The sequence below is a fragment of the Henckelia pumila genome, chromosome 3 (assembly GCF_033568475.1).
Source record: "Henckelia pumila isolate YLH828 chromosome 3, ASM3356847v2, whole genome shotgun sequence".
Classification (NCBI taxonomy): Eukaryota; Viridiplantae; Streptophyta; class Magnoliopsida; order Lamiales; family Gesneriaceae; genus Henckelia; species Henckelia pumila.
In genome coordinates this window covers 118,707,973-118,725,671 of record NC_133122.1, presented here as the reverse complement: position 1 = coordinate 118,725,671, position 17,699 = coordinate 118,707,973, and the positions used below count along the sequence as shown (strand labels likewise).

Sequence of the window (17,699 nt, the reverse complement as noted above, 5' to 3'; positions counted from 1 at the left end):
GGCCCAACATCTGGTACGTCTGAGATATCATCCCAATACAATGGTGATCTGCATTTCTTTCCGTACAATGCTTCAAAAGGAGCCATCTCAATTCTAGTCTGATAGCTGTTATTATAAGAGAATTTTGCAAGTGGTAAATCTTCAATTGAAAGTTGAGAAATAACATGTCAAAGAGCTAACAAGATCAGATGCAGCTCAAACCATGCTTCTTTGAATCAAGAATATCAAAGTCTTGACATTTTGCGAATCGACGGCGTAACGGCTACAAACCGGCAATCCAAACAATATCCAAAACAAGATATCAATCCCAACAACTCATTATATCAACTCAATCCCATCAAAAACATCATATTTAGATAAGGTAGGGTTCGAATTTAGCTTGCTAAAATCATATAAAATCCGAACGATAGTCTTTTTCCGAACCGTCTGCGAATACACGATCGGTACAGCTGATATACGCATATATCGTAAAATCATAATTTTCCATCTTTCACATAAAAATAAAATTTGAGAAAATTAAATGAAACTTGTACCAAATCGAAGGTCTCGGAGCTGTGATCGCAGATATATATTTCTTTCGAATTTCTGACAACCGAAACTCAAGTTATCGAAGCTTTTACGGAACGAAAATGGAGTTCTTGAGGGTTGGAACGTTTCCTCTGTTCTTTCCTTTGTATTCTGATGGTTTTCACATGCAAATGCTATGAATAAGTGAAGAAATAGATAAATATAAGCCTATTTGCAGTTTAGTCCCTAAACTTTCTGCTATTTGCAATTCAGTCCCCGAAAAAGCGATTTAATTTAATTTCAATCCTTTTCAATTTAAGAATATTAGAATTTAATTCTAAACTCTAAATATTCCCAAATTAAATATTCTTGGATTAAAATTAAATAATCCCGGGCCTTACAATCGGCGATTTGGCTTATCGACTAGCTTTGCCACAGCATCTATCTAGTATTCACGACGTGTTCCACGTATCTCTGTTGCGACGGTATGTGGCGGATGAATCTCATATTCTGCAGTAGTCTGAGGTTCGGGTGAGCAAGGATTTGACTTATGTTGAGAAACCTATTCGTATCCTGGATTATAAGGATAAGGTTTTGCGGAACAAAGTCATTCCTCTGGTTTTAGTTTAGTGGCAGCACCGAGGCACTGAGGAATCTACTTGGGAGCTTGTGGACAGGATGCGTGAAGACCATCCTGAGTTGTTTTGATTTCATTCTTAAGTTGTATTCAGTTGCTAACTCTGTAAACGTTTGATTTGAATAAAGAATGTTTCTGATTTCTGTTTTACATTCAGTACTTAAGATCTGTTTTTGAGGACGAAACATCTTAAGTGGGAGATAATGTAGTAGCCCGTACCCAAAATTTGTGATTAAGTGTTAATCAATTCATTAATCTTACTAATTAATAGTAAACATGATTAAGGGAACTCTTAATGGGTTAGCGGAGTCCGGAATTGGATTCAGAACACTTGAAAATGGTTTGAGGGTCATCGAGTTCGGAGGCTCCGAAGTCAAGGTTCGGACGGTCCGAAGTCAGGGTTCGGACGATCCGAAGAGTGGTTCGGACGCTCCGAACGTGCTGCCGACAGTCGTCATGGATGATGTCATCATGCTGACGTAAGCAATGATGTAATATTGGGTTCGGATGACCCGAAGCCCAGTTCGGACGACCCAAAGTCCAGTTCGGACGATCCGAACTCCGTCTATAAATAGGAGGGCCGAGATTCAGATTTAGACGCACCAATCACCTCTTCTCTCTCAATTCCTAGGCCTTCCAGCTCAGATCTAGGGAATTCTAGGCGTCCTGTGGGGAATCCGGAAGTGGCATAGCGATCCAGGCGTCGTAGCGGAGCTGTGGCCTAGTTTTGAGGCACTCGACAGCAAAGGGCTAACGACGGACGAAGGTATAGCTTTTGCTTTCTAAAAATATTTAGGAGTATGCTTTAGCTTAGTTAAGGCTTTTAGAGCGATCTAATGATAGTAGTATCATTTGGCAGTGTAGCGCGGATTATAGGCGTGGACCTAGGGCTGATAGCACTTGCCTAGTATTTGAGGTACGAAAGTACTGTTCGAGATATCCTGACTGAGTATGCATATATTATGTGACTGCATGGTTTATATGTCATTGATTTATACTGCATTCATTTGCATACTGAGCTATCTCCTTCGAGATGTCTGTTAGTAGGGTTTTTTCCTATCCTGTTAGTGATTGGACTTCCATCGATTTGGGTCCGGCACATCCACTGGTATTATGGTATGGGAGCCACCTCCTGAAGCGACGGCACAGCGTGCTACATACCAGGGCTCGGTCTGTCTTTATTATCTGATCCTTGACCTCGAGTTTATAGGGAGTTCACTTTGCATGCATGTATACTCATACTCTCGTACTGAGCGTTTTATGCTCACGTCTCGTACTCTGTGTTTCTGGACACCCTATTCCATGGGACAGGTTTGCGATTGGACGAGGCTGGTGGATCCAAGAGGGGCTAGGTAGTGGTTGGCCAGCTGGAGCTTCGTCTAGGTTTTATTTCTGTTGTTTTGGGTTGATACAGCAATTCGATTTGGTTGTATAATATTTGGGTATTTACAGATTTCTTGCCTTGGGATTGTATATTGTTTATGATTTCCGCAGTTTTATTCTGATATCCATTTAATTAAGTTAATTGCATGCCTAAGTTTTGTTTAGTAGGTGATCCAGATAAGGGTCACTACATGCAACATACATAATACTACGTATATACATGCATGTCCATAAAAAAATCATAAATCATGGCTGAACTTAAACATTTATGCATAATCATATTATAACATGTTCATCATACATCATACTTAGGACATATCATCATTTAAAAACTCTGAAGGTTATATCTATGACGTGTGACCGTGTAAGTGATTGATCAATCAAAGAACCAACGTACGTGGCGGTGGGTTCTCCACCTCTTGGCCCCTTCACCAGGCTGACCCCGGATCCGTAGGCAAATCAACATAACATATGGAAAGGCAATCGGGCCCCAGAATCCCGACTCTCAGTCCCGTACTCTATGGAAAGGGCTCCGGGCCTAGGTATCCCATCCCCAATCCCGTAATTGTCACACACTCACTTTAACTTTCTTAAAATATTTTCATGCCCAACATCATACATATACATACATTATCATGCACATCATAAAAATCATTCATAATCTTATTTTTCATAAAATATTTCCCGTAAATATATATTTAATTAATTATTAATATAAATATAAAAATAATATAATTTTTTTCGTACTTAATATATTCATGCAATAATTAAATATATATTTATGGAACATGCATATTTTTCATGGATTGGTTCAAGCTGCTGACTCCTTAGACTTAGCACCAAAAACTTCTAGACTGGCCCAATAACTCAACTTAAGTCCATTAACTCAAATTTAGCCCCAATAATTTATTTAAGCTCAATAAGACATGTCTGACCTAATAACAAAGCTCAAGCCCATTTGTAACGTCCTCAACCTATGAAAACGTTACTCGACTAACATGACCTAAATTTTAAGCAGAATAAAAAAATTTTAATAGATGTATGCATACATCAAACTTTACTTAAAACATTTCAGAATAGTTTAAAAACCAAATCCAAACCTTAAAATTTATAAAACTTGTTTTCAACATTAAAATACCTCATAAAGTTGCAAATGACTCAATACATAGCAAAATCATCACACAACACACTCATAACTGCAACACACTCATCACATAACTCACTCATGCATCGCCCGCCAGTCCGACTCCTTGATCTTCTTCATGCCCGACATTGAACTTGTCGACATATGCATAAATGTCATCTTTATTACCTGCACCATTCAAGTATAGCGAGTCTAAAGACTCAGCAAGTATATGAAGTAAAAATCGTGAGATTTCAAATATCATTTAAACGTAACATAACATAACATAAACTCATCATTTGGTGACGAATTATGCGAAATTGTGGCAACCGTCATAATGGGCACATTCATCCTCTTCTTGTTGATCAACAAGCATAGGGCACTAAGCCTCATAACATTCGTTCTTTGGAAAGGCCCTCTCCGGAGCTCAACCCGGAGCACCAGTCCCGTGCACTTATCTTTTCATGCATCAACATATCATATCATGCTTCATCTTAACATCATTCATCATATCATTTCATTCATTATGAGGCATCATTGTTTCATCGTAAATTCCATCATAACTTTCATCATAACTTTCATTTCATGAACATAAAACTTTACTCAATTACTTCATGCATGTCATAGATGATAAAAATCATACTTTCATATTGAACATAGGTTTCATGAATGAAACTTAGACATGTACATGCATCACATAACGTAATCGATCTACGTAAGTCGTTCTTTTCCGTTCTTGACCTTAAAACTTGAAACATTTTGCATACAAACTCTTAAATATACTTTATAATACTTTAAAGATCATAATCATGAATTTAGGAACCTAAAATAACATAAAAAAAACTTCAAATCAGAAGGCCATGCGCGGGGGCACCACCTTTAGGCCCGGGCGCGCATGCTCTGCTAATGGGTCTGCTTGTTTGTTCTTAAACTCTATTTTACAGTCGTAATTTGGAAAAAGTGGTAAACATGAGAGTTGTAGCTCTTGTTCTTGGCTTGCTAATGCCGAACACATCACTTCAATTGGAGTTTTCAGTAAAAAGTTATGCTCATTCTCCAGAGATGTGTCACTGCCAAAAATTCAAAACATTTGACACACGTCGGGGCATTTTTGACCAATCTTTCAAAATGATTTTGACAAAACTCAAAAATGAAAGATATAGACATTTAAACTAGCTTTCAAATAAAGTAAGCCTCATCTCATTTGGATTAGTACACTAGTATTAATCCTCAAAATTGTGACGAGCATTGCTAATCCGGAACAACCCAACACATGTAATAATTCAAAACTTTAACTCAAACTAACTCAAAACTTCTAATTCAACACATAATTTCAAAATCTTTTCTTTTTCAATTCTAATCCCTAATAATCCATCAACACATTATTTATCAAGAATTTCTCAACCCATACTTCAAGAACTCGTCGAGAACGGTTTACGTTTCACGATTTCATAACATCATAATTTCATGCTCTTGAAATTATAAAAAATCATGCATATATACTTCAACATACATAATTTCATATTAACATAATTATACCTTGAATGGTGGTTTCAAAAGCTTTAAAAACTTGCCTTGAATTGAGGTTAAGATGATCCGGATTTTCGAAGACGAACTAACCATGAAGAGGAGCAAGATTGGAGTTTAACTTCGAAATTTATTGAAGGAACCGTGTTGTGCTCCGGGAAGAATCAGAGAATAAGGATGAAAAGAAAAAGAAAAAAGAATAAGATAGACATGAAGGAGAGGAATTATTGGGAGACAAACTCATAATGAAGTGGGGATCGTGGTAGAAGAGTGTTCCTTTCAACACTTAATTCGCGTCGTCGTGAATAATTAAAATGTAGTCTACCACTCTTCCTTGACTCGACTGATAAAAATACTATCTCCCAACTTGTTTATTCAAAGTATATCAGTATTATACTTAAAATACTCGTGAAAATAAGTTCTAACACTTCGTTCATAGGTTAGCCTCGTCCCGCGAGTCCAGAATCAAACTCAACCTGAAATAATTTACTTAATCGAAATTGTTAAACATAAATAAACATAATCATGAAATCATAATCATTAAATGATAACATAAACAATTTAAAGCATAAAATCATTTAAAAATTATTTTAAAATCATCGTGAGCAAGTTTAGTGGAATCGGACCTTACAACTCTACCCTCCTTAAAAAAATTTCGTCCTCGAAATTCGACTTACCAAAAAGTTTTGGGTATCGACTACGCATATCCTGTTTGGTTTCCCAAGTAGCTTCTTCTACCAATTGATTTCGCCACAAAATTTTTACCATCTTGATTTCTTTGTTCCTCAACTTCCGGACTTACCTATCCAATATTTGAATAGGTACCTCCTCATAAGACAAGTCGGGCGTCCATTGAACTGGTTCATGGAGAATGACGTGCGAAGGATTTGAGATATACTTTCTCAACATCGAGACATGGAAGACATTATGTACTCCTTCCAGACTTGGAGGCAATGCTATTCGGTAAGCTCTTGTTCCAATCTTGTCTAGGATCTCAAAAGGCCCTATATATCTCGGGTTCAGCTTCCATTTCTTCCCAAATCTCAAGACCCCTTTCCAAGGTGACACCTTCAAGAACACGTGATCACCTACCTGGAACTCCAATTCCCTACGTCTCCGATCGGCATAGCTTTTCTGATGGCTCTGTGCTGTCAACATCCTGTCTCTAATTTTTGCTATCAAATCAACTGTCTGTTGCATTATTTTTAGTCCCAACATAGCTCTCTCTCCAATCTCATCCCAATGTAGAGGAGTCCTACACTTTCTTCCATACAAAGCCACATAAGGAGCCATTCCAATAGTATCTTGATAACTATTGTTGTAGGTGAACTCCACTAAAGGTAACTTCGATTCCTAATTTCCTCCGAAGTCAATCATGCAAGTCCTGAGTAAATCCTCCAGTATTTGAATTACTCGTTCAGATTGTCCATCTGTTTGTGGATGAAAAGCAGTACTGAAGGCCAATTTCATTCCCAAACCATGATGTAAACTCTTCCAAAAGTTCGAAGTAAACCTGGGATCTCTGTCAGAGACTATCCTTGCTGGAACTCCATGCAATCTGACTATTTCTCGAATATATAACACTGCATATTGATTCATCAAGAAGTTGTTTTTGATGGGTAGGAAATGAGCTAACTTTGTCAATCTGTCAACTATTACCCATATTGAATTCATTCTCCGTGGTGCAATTGGCAATCCAGCAACGAAGTCCATAGTGACATCTTCCCATTTCATTGTAGGAAAGGGTAATGGTTTCAAAAGTCCTACTGGCCTTTGATGTTCAACTTTCACCTGTTGACATGTAAAACATTCGTTAACAAACTTAACGATGTCTTTCTTCATACCTGGCCACCAGTATAGCATCTGTAATGTAGCGACCCTACCCGGATCCACTACCTAATCAGAGTTAAGAGCATAATTGAGCATGCATTAAATCAAATTGCTGCGGAAGACTAAATACAAGTAGACCAGCAGAATACAACCGGCTAATCAAACTCGATTTTTACAACCCAATCGAATTACTTAAATAAAACCTACAGCTAATCCTGCTGTCTTCAAGGTCACTGGCTACTCCAGGCTCCTGGTGCTCAATCTTGCACCTATACCTGCCCCATCGAATAGGGTATCCAGATACACAGAAAATACTAGACGTGAGCTCTAAGCTCAATACGAAAGCACGGATAAACATACAAATATGATGCATGCAAATGACCGGGTATCCATATTTGGGATAACTGTATACAAACTGCTCAAACTGGCGCCTGGGATATAAGCTCGTCACATCGAGGTAGCTAACCACTGTGTGCGACCACTCATTCTCGAATCCCGGACGCAGACCACGAAGTCCTCGAGGTATCAGTACCTAAGGGTACTCGATATCAAACATCCTAACAGGGCTGAGCAACCCTAACTGGCTCATCTTGAAAGATATACAGATGTACAGGCACAAGATGATATGCACATGCCGCATAACAATAATAACATGCAAACACATAAATGCAACATATAAGCATGCATATCCGCTGGCAATCACAGTCAGTACTTATGTACCTTTCTAAGGCAGTCCTAATAGTCCCACTCTAGGTTCCAAGCCTATCATCAAGTCTACAATGCAAATACCCATGCATCATTCAATAAGCGCTAAAAGCCTTAACTAAGCTATTGCATACTCATAAATAATTTAAGGAGACCATAGCTATACCTGCGTCCGTCGTCAGCCCACTGATGGCGACTATCCCGCAACTAGGGCACTCCCCTGCTGCGAATCCACAGCCTCGAACACGGCTCTACAACACAAGCACTGCTCCGCTATTATGTCAGACACTATCTAACTATACTAAAACAAATATCCTACTCCAACTCTAAAATAAGAGTACCCAAAGCCTTAAATAGGACCACGAGGGCGAAGGAGAGAATTCGGAATTGGCAAGAAATGAATGCCTCGAACCTTATATTTATAGGCATCGATCGGAACCTCCGATCCTCGATCGGAACTTCCGATCCTTGATCAGAACGTCCGATCCTGCCATCAGAGCTTCCGAACATCCTTATCTGCCACATGTCAAAATCTCACTGGTTGACTTCGGATAGGGCGATCAGAGCTTCCGATCCCGATCAGAGTTTCCGATCCTGCCATACGTCATGCATGACGTAATATCGATCGGAGCTTCCGATCCTGCATCGGAGCTTTCGATCTCACCTTCGGAGCTTCCGATCCTTCAGATACCAAATTAGTTTAATTAACATAATTAATCTTTTAATTACCAATTTCGGTTACGGGGTACTACATTCTCCCCCACTTAAGATATTTCGTCCTCGAAAATAGATCTTAAGTACCGAATGCAATACAAGGTACAGAAACATTCCTTATTCAAATCAAACGTTACAACCAAATACAACTCAAAACTGAAATCAAAACAACTCAGGATGGTCTTCACGCATCCTTTCTTCAAGCTCCCAAGTAGCTTCCTCAGTGCCTCGGCGCTGCCACTGAACTAAAACCAAAGGAATGACTTTGTTCCGTAAAACCTTATTCTTATGATCCAGGATACTAATAGGTTTCTCAACATAGGTCAAATCCTTGCTCACTTGAACCTCAGACCGCTGCAGAATATGAGACTCATCCGCCACATGCCGTCGCAACAGTGATACGTGGAACACGTCGTGAATACTGGAAAGATGCGGTGGCAAAGCTAGTCTATAAGCGAAATCGCCAATGTTCTCCAAGATCTCAAACGGACCGATAAACCTGGGAGACAACTTGCCTTTAAGACTAAATCTGAGAATCTTATGAAAAAGTGACATTCTCAGAAATACTGTCTCCCCCACTTCTTTCTAGAAGAATGGAGTATGACAAGTCGCCCGTACAATGCCTCAACAGGTGTCCTCCCAATGCTATGATGGTACCTATTGTCGTATGCGAACTTAATCAATGACAACTAATCTGGCTAAACTGAACCAAAAATCCATAGTACACGCCCAAAACATGTCCTCCAAGGTGTGGATAGTGCTCTACATCTGAACATCTGTCTCTGGATGATATTCAGTATTTAAACTGAAAGCAGTATTTAAACTGAAAGCAGTGCTCGGCATCCATGAAGTAGAACGATCTTTTGGATGTATAACCGAGCCTTACGATCAATAGAGTGCTCTCGACTTTTCTTCGAATACCCACTGTTCCTACGAACCTTAGCAGTGATAGTTCCTCGTCAAGTATACCACTTGATACCGACTATCCCTCTTGCTAGAATCAGTTCGTACTAACGAGAAGGCCAGATACAACCAACCTGTATCTCCACTGGTCTAACACTGACATCAAATCCCAGAGGTAACCGCAAGTGTTAACCAATCAATTCCCACTTGACGTCCTGCCACAGATAACAATCAATCCCGAAAGTTCCTAGCATCGACAGACTTACATTCCGTATTTATTTTCTTCGATGCTGACTAATATTCTCAAAGAATGTCACCGCTGTAATGCTGAACACATAGATGGGACCGCAACATCTACAACATTAGTAGTCTAGATTAAAGATCACCACTATCTCGTCACTCGAGATATCAATTGAATTCGCAACACTGGTTATCCAACCATAGATAACAATCCCAAGTCACACTTGACTTGCTACCAAGATGAACAAAACTAGTTCACCTCAACCCTTCGCGCAATCCATGACACATGCGGTACACCAACGAATTTACCCGATAGATCTCGGTCGATCCCAACACCTCAATGGCATAGCACATCAGAACGTACTGGGAAATCACCGACAACAATCTCACTAGACTCCGAACACAGTCTCAGCTGTCGTATCATCCCACGAACAAACAACTGATATCGGCCTACTAATGCTCATTGAATTACGCAACACTCGTCGAATCACAATTTAACGAAAATCCTCCGAGAAAACTGCTGGAAATGCCTAAAAAAGTATTCGGCTAAGAGTTCCCAAAACTGTAATCCAATAGCATGGAACAATTCTATTTCCAAAACTGGGTCAACCATTGCTAATACCAAGCAATGTTCAGATCAATTATGTCTTCTCTTACCACTGATAACTTTACCCGATTTATCAAACTAGCCATGACTTACCAAAGTCAAAACATGCAATCACCTCCCGTGATCTATCGAACTTGAAAGTCCAAACGACTGCACTCCAAAAATCTCAACCACCCGAGAATCCTGAATGCAAATAATTCTCTTACTGTTTCGAGACATTTACTTAAAGGATCCAAACTCATAAGCACGACGGCTTATAGTATCGTCCAAAGTATCTCTCGATTCATGATATCTTAATTACTGATCTGCTCAACCAATCGACCTCGTCGATAAGTTGTGACTATCACACAAATTGTCAGTATCAACCAAATTATGGCAACCATCCGCCAGGTCTTGGTCATTTGAAATCTCACATGGCTCGATCAATAATCATGATCTCACGGCCATACGTCCGCATATCCCAAATACTTAGAATCAAAAGAATCACAGCTGATTCAACTCACCTATCTCTGACAAAGTCAGACAATAGCTATTAGCAGTCACCAGTACCAATCTCGCATCGATACTGACTCACTACCAACTGTCGCTAAACTTGCTCCTGATAACTATATCTTTTGCTAAGACTGCAACAAATCGAGACTGAGGTTACTTGCCGCGGTGTCCCACCTGAAATCACCACCAGGTGTACACTGGCATAAATCACGCTATCCTCACGCCTCAAATAGTCATGTACAATCCTTAGCATCGGATATAATCTATCACTGAAGGAAACCATTAATGCTGAAAACTACTCATCTCCGAGTCAAATGTTTCAGGAATTTCACAAACCAAAACTCCTGAATAGCCCCTATCACAAGAGCATCCAAACCCCGACTAGATCCACTAGTCTAGCAGTATCCAATAGACTAAAACTATCTGTTCAGAGTACGTACTCGTCAAGGAAAATCCCTCCAAGACTGGTCCTTGTGACAAAACTGCAAACCAATATCTCTGACGACAGTCAGACGATATCTAAACCGCTGACACCTAACCAGGCATCCAATCCAATGTCATACCCCGTCGTGACTGTTACCAAAACTCTAGACTAAGTAGCCTTCCCACCGCCAAATCCTGAAGCACGAAGGCTTCCAGGCATTCTCTGAAGTACGAAAGACTCCCAGAGTAACACTGGCATAGGGTCGCGCTCCATCATGTCTAGTCATGGTCCTAGTCCACAACTCTCGGCATATACCCGACTTGGTATCCCGATGAAATCCCATCATCACGAAGTCTCAACCTATGCAGGTCAATCAGACTACTGTCCTAAGGAAACAACTTAGAACAAAAACTCAAAATTCCAAACAAGATCGATATTTTCATGCTCCCAGATGAATTACCTCATCAATGGCACTAACTCAGTCAAACGACTAATTAGGTCAGCCCTAGGAAGACACCTAGACTAACCCCATGTCAATCTGTTACCGTTGACTTACTCAAAATCCATGAGCTATCCTAGTTGTTTAGTCAACTAATTCCAAGCCAAACTTAGTAAAATTACTTGTAATCAAACACGAATCTTTGAATAAGTAAAACATGTATCATTACTTCAAGTTATGTACAATTTCCTTTATTACAATCCCATGTAATACATACAGTATTCAAAATACAACAAAATGTACATCCAATAACTTGAACTGATACAACCAAATTCTGATGATTCATTACAACTGAAATACTGTTTACAAATACATCAATACAGTATTTAAAATCGTCGAACTTGTCTTCACTCCTTGAGCATGAAGCTTTCAATCGACACACGCATCGATACAAGCATACTTTCGTCCAAGTCTCTCTACATGTCCTCCAGCGAAGAGCTCTGGAGAAATGGCACGTGATAGCTAACCAGCTATGCTCTGCGTCAGTGCATGTCAGTCGACTCCTTCTGCTCACGATCTACCATCAGCGTTCTTCTTGTATCTAAATCATGCTTTTGAACATGAAGTTTTCCGTATGCCTACCAAAAGCATCGATACAAGCATACCGGCAAAACCATGTTCTGCACGAGGTTAAAGACCTCACTCTCGAAACCTGTCATGCTTTAGGCACTCAAGGCATTTTCTGGTGAAGGTCTATCTGACAATCTCTCCAACTACGAGTGGAGAATCTTCAAGGACTGGAACCACATGGATTTCTAAACACCATTCATTCCAAAAGCCCTCAGAGGTATCTGACGCGATATAACCGATCTTCTCTTCCAGTATTCCCTGGCTGGAATCCATATGTTCTTCGATCAACATCCCAATGCATCGAATGATAAACCGTCCACAACAGTCAGTCTATCTATCGATATGCTACTACTGGTGTTCACTGTTGCATTCCTTATAATAAAAACTTCTGCCGCAAACTTGGCAATGAAGAACCAAATCTTCTTTCGCTAGCCTCAATCAATCCTACAAGGATAATCAAGAAGTCTTATTATCAATTTCCTAAGTCCCTTGCATGCAGTGCTCTGATACCATAAATGTAGCGACCCTACCCGTATCCACTACCTAATCAGAGTTAAGAGCATAATTGAGCATGCATTAAATCAAATTGCTGCGGAAGACTAAATACAAGTAGACCGGCAGAATACAACCGGCTAATCAAACTCGATTTTTACAACCCAATCGAATTACTTAAATAAAACCTACAGCTAATCCTGCTGTCTTCAAGGTCACTGGCTACTCCAGACTCCTAGTGCTCAATCCTGAACCTATACCTGCCCCATCGAATAGGGTATCCAGATACACAGAAAATACTGGACGTGAGTTCTAAGCTCAATACGAAAGCACGGATAAACATACAAATATGATGCATGCAAATGACCGGGTATCCATATCTGGGATAACTGTATACAAACTGCTCAAACTGGCGCCTATGATATAAGCTCGTCACATCGGGGTAGCTAACCACTGTGTGCGACCACTCATTCCCGAATCTCGGACGCGGACCGCGGAGTCCTCGAGGTATCAGTACCTAAGGGTACTCGATATCAAACGTCCTAACAGGGCTGAGCAACCCTAACTGGCTCATCTCGAAAGATATACAGATGTACAGGCACAAGATGATATGCGCATGCCGCATAACAATAATAACATGCAAACACATAAATGCAACATATAAGCATGCATATCCGCTGGCAATCGCAGTCAGTACTTACGTACCTTTCTAAGGCAGTCCTAGTAGTCCCACTCTAGGTTCCAAGCCTATCATCAAGTCTACAATGCAAATACCCATTCATCATTCAATAAGCGCTAAAAGCCTTAACTAAGCTATTGCATACTCCTAAATAATTTAAGGAGACCATAGCTATAACTACGTCCATCGTCAGCCCACTGATGGCGACTATCCCGCAACTAGGGCACTCCCCTGCTGCGAATCAACAGCCTCGAACACGGCTCTACAACACGAGCACTGCTCCGCTATTATGTCAGATACTGTCTGACTATACTAAAACAAATATCATACTCCAACTCTAAAATAAGAGTACCCAAAGCCTTAAATAGGACCACGAGGGCGAAGGAGAGAATTCGGAATTGGCAAGAAATGAATGTAATTCGAGCCTTAAATAGTACTCCAACTCTAATATCACAATCACAATCTTTCACCAATTCGAGCCATCTTCTCTGCCTCATGTTCAACTCCTTTTGGGTGAAAAAGTACTTCAAACTCTTATGATCGGTGAAAATCTGGCACTTCTCACCATAAAGGTAATGTCTCCATAGTTTCAGTGCGAATACAACTGCTGCCAATTTGAGATCATGGGTAGGGTATTTCTTTTCATGAATCTTTAGCTATCGTGAAGCATATGCTATTACCTTTCCATCTTGCATCAAAACAGCCCCTAATCCATACTTGGAAGCATCTGTATAAATTACGAATCGACCGATGCCTTTCGGTATGGCTAGCACTGGTGCTGTCATCAACTTCTCCTTCAACTCCAGAAAGCTTTTCTCACTCTGATCAGACCATTCAAATTTCACACTTTTGCGAGTTAATGACGTCAGTGGCAGAGCTATCTTGGAGAAATCCTGAATGAATCTCCTATAGTAACCCGCTAATCCCAAGAAACTCCGTATCTCTATAGCATTCTTTAGAGTAACCCAATTTTTAATTGCTTCTATCTTTGCTGGATCAACCTCTATTCCCTTTGCCGAAACTATGTGACCCAAAAATGCAATCTGTTCTAGCCAAAATTCACACTTACTGAACTTAGCAAACAATTGTTTTTCTTTCAGAATCTGCAAGAATGTAGTTAGATGCTGACGATGCTCATCCAAACTACGAGAGTAAATTAGTATGTCATCTATGAATACTATGACAAACTAATCTAAGAAAGGCTGGAACACTCTGTTCATAAGATCCATAAATACTGCCGGTGCATTTGTAACTCCAAACGGCATGACTAAGAACTCGTAGTGGCCATAACGAGTCCAAAAATCCGTTTTATGAATATCTTCATCTTTCACCTTCAATTGGTGGTAACCTGATCTCAAATCAATCTTGGAGAACACTACTGCCCCTTGTAACTGATCAAACAAATCATCTATCCTAGGCAGTGGGTATTTGTTTTTCACTGTTACTCGCTTCAGCTCTCTATAATCGATGCACAGTCTCATAGACCCATCTTTTTTTTTTTTACAAACAATACCGGTGCACCCCAAAGCGATACACTCGGTCTAATGAAGCCTTTATTGAGTAGCTCTTGTAGTTGCTCCTTCAATTCCTTCATTTCAGTCGGTGCTAACCTGTATGGTGCTTTGGAAACTGGTTGAGTTTTGGGAATTAATTCAATCCCAAATTCTACCTCCCTAGCTGGAGGTAATCCTGCAATATCATCAGGAAATACTTCTGAGAAATCTCTCACTACCTCGACGTCTTTAAGTTTCGGTCGAGGAAATTCTTGGTTGCAAGTAACACTTGCAAGAAAACCTGCACATCCTTTACTCAACAGTTGCCATGCCTTACCCACTGAAATTAAAAGAGATGAATTATTTTTTGGTGTGGCATGGAATAGAAACGGTTCTCCATTCTTATTTTTCAAAGAAACCGTCCTTCGTTTATAGTCTATGGTAGCCTCGTAACAAGACAACCAATCCATACAAAATATCACGTCAAAGTCCGACATTTTGAGGATAATAAGATCAGCATACAACTCATGACCTTGAATCTGTATACTGCAGCCTCTGATAATCAAATCACTACTCAATTCTTCCCCTGAAGGCAAAGATATACTAAACCCCAAAATTGACTTATCCGGTACCAAACCCGATTTATTAACAAATTCAACAGATATGAATGAATGTGTAGCTCCAGTATCAATTAATATATGAGCAAGAATACTGGAAACATTAATCATACCTGTAACGATGGCTGAGTTTGTGTCCACTTGCTCATGAGTCATGGCAAACACTCGGCCTTTGACCGGTCCTCTTTGTTGGGGACATTCCTTCGCAAAATGTCTTGGTTGTTTGCACAAGTAACATACACCAGTTCCCATCATACATTGGCCTGAATGAAGTTTTCCACATTTTTGACAAGCTGTTGGTGCACTTGCCGGTTTTGGTGCTGGTAGAGCCAACTGTTTCTGCCCTTGAGGTCGAGGCTGTTGTTGTTGGTACGGTCGGTGTTGGGGAGGGGCTTGGTACGGCCTCTTTCTGCTAGAATTTCCTTGTTGGTCTCGGCCCTGATAGTTAGATCTCTTTGCCTGTGACTCTCTGATAATATCGTTTCTGTCCTTTTCGGAAAGCATGGCCTGATCTACCGCTTCTTTGTAATTTTTCGCTCCACTTAGTCTAACATCCTTTCTGATGAAAGCATTCAACCCTTCTGTAAAGTGTTTCAACTCTTCAGCAGGATCACCAGAAATCATCGGTACAAAGTATTTTCCCCTTTCAAACTTCTTTACATACTCCGCAATTGACATGTTTCCTTGACGGATCTCCAAAAACTCTCTAGCCAACCTGGTTCGGGTGCTCACTGTGAAATATTTGCCGTAGAACACATCCTTGAATCCATTCCATGTAAGGGTGGTTAGGTTCAACGCTGCTTTGGCTCCATTCCACCAAACACGAGCGTCATCGTGGAACATATAGGTAGCACATCTCAATCTATCCGCATCCGTGATCTGCATGAATTCAAAAGCAGTCTCCATAGCTTGGAACCATTGTTCCGCAATCAAAGGATCAGTCTCTCCTTTGAACTCAGGTGGTCCCAACTCTAAGAACCTTTTGTAGATAGAGTTTTGATTAGCTGCAGGATGGTTATTTCCGGCATTAGCTGTCTGGGCTTGAAGCAACTGTTGAATTTGAGCTCCCTGAGCACGGCTTTGCTCTTGAATTAGAGCAGTTAATCCCGTCAAAAACTGGTTGTTTTGATTGTTCTCACTATCTGGCCCGCAATCACTATGGTTGTTGTTAGTGGCATTTACGTTGGCGTTGGTGTTATTTCCCCTACGTGATGCCATAGTCCTAAAGTCCAATATTATCCACACCGCTCAGTCACGATTCAATACGTAAATATACTTTAACATATAACATGCATACAATATCTCATCGCATTATCATACACATAATCGAATAAACATCATAACTTACAGACATGAAGACGGAGCATTGGAGTCGTGGCGAGTATGCATGAATGTTTCAAGAAAACCCAGAGCGAACTTCTCTGATACCAAACTGTAACGTCCTTAACCTATGAAAACATTACTCGACTAACATGACCTAAATTTTAAGCGGAATAAAAAAATTTCAATAGATGTATGCATACATCAAACTTTACTTAAAACATTTCAGAATAGTTTACAAACCAAATCCAAACCTTAAAATTTATTAAACTTGTTTTCAACATTAAAATACCTCATAAAGTTTCAAATGACTCAATACATAGCACACTCATCACACAACACACTCATAACTGCAACACACTCATCACATAACGCACTCATGCATTGCCCGCCGGTCCGACTCCTTGCTCTTCTTCATGCCCGACATTGAACTCGTCGACATATGCATAAATGTCATCTTCATTACCTGCACCATTCAAGTATAGTGAGTCTAAAGACTCAGCAAGTATATGAATTAAAAATCGTGAGATTTCAAATATCATTTAAACGTAACATAACATAACATAAACTCATCATTTGGTGACGAATTATGCGAAATTGTGGCAACCGTCATAATGGGCACATTCATCCTTTTCTTGTTGATCAACAAGCATATGACAGTAAGCCTCATAACATTCGTTCTTTGGAAAGGCCCTCTCCGGAGCTCATCCCGGAGCACCAGTCCCGTGTACTTATCTGTCTCATGAGCCATGTTTGGAAAGGCCCTCTCCGGAGCCCAAACCGGAGCACCAATCCCGTGTTTGCCACCACAAAGACACATAAGACATCAAAATCTTTTCATGCATCAACATATCATATCATGCTTCATCTAAACATCATTCATCATATCATTTCATTCATTATGAAGCATCATTGTTTCATCTTTAATTCCATCATA

General features: G+C 40.1%; 1 protein-coding gene across 1 annotated transcript; it reads right to left on the bottom strand.

Moving 5' to 3' along the window:
- Nucleotides 1-6,530: 6,530 nt before the first annotated feature.
- LOC140889379 (uncharacterized) lies at nt 6,531-16,660 on the bottom strand. Its single transcript, XM_073297093.1, has 4 exons — nt 15,556-16,660; nt 15,002-15,411; nt 14,013-14,375; nt 6,531-6,968 (listed from the first exon to the last, which is right to left on the bottom strand). The coding sequence occupies exons 1-4, from the start codon at nt 16,658-16,660 to the stop codon at nt 6,531-6,533; spliced, it is 2,316 nt and encodes a 771-aa protein (XP_073153194.1).
- Between the last annotated feature and the right edge of the window lie 1,039 nt (nt 16,661-17,699).

Coding starts and splice junctions, on each gene's coding strand:
- LOC140889379 (XM_073297093.1), bottom strand. CDS start 16,660: ATGGCATCACGTAGGGGAAATAACACCAACGCCAACGTAAATGCCACT. Junction 14,376..15,001: donor GATTACCTCCAGCTAGGGAG/GTAGAATTTGGG, acceptor TGGCTAGAACAG/ATTGCATTTTTGGGTCACAT. Junction 6,969..14,012: donor TTTTGATGCAAGATGGAAAG/GTAATAGCATAT, acceptor ACATGTCAACAG/GTGAAAGTTGAACATCAAAG.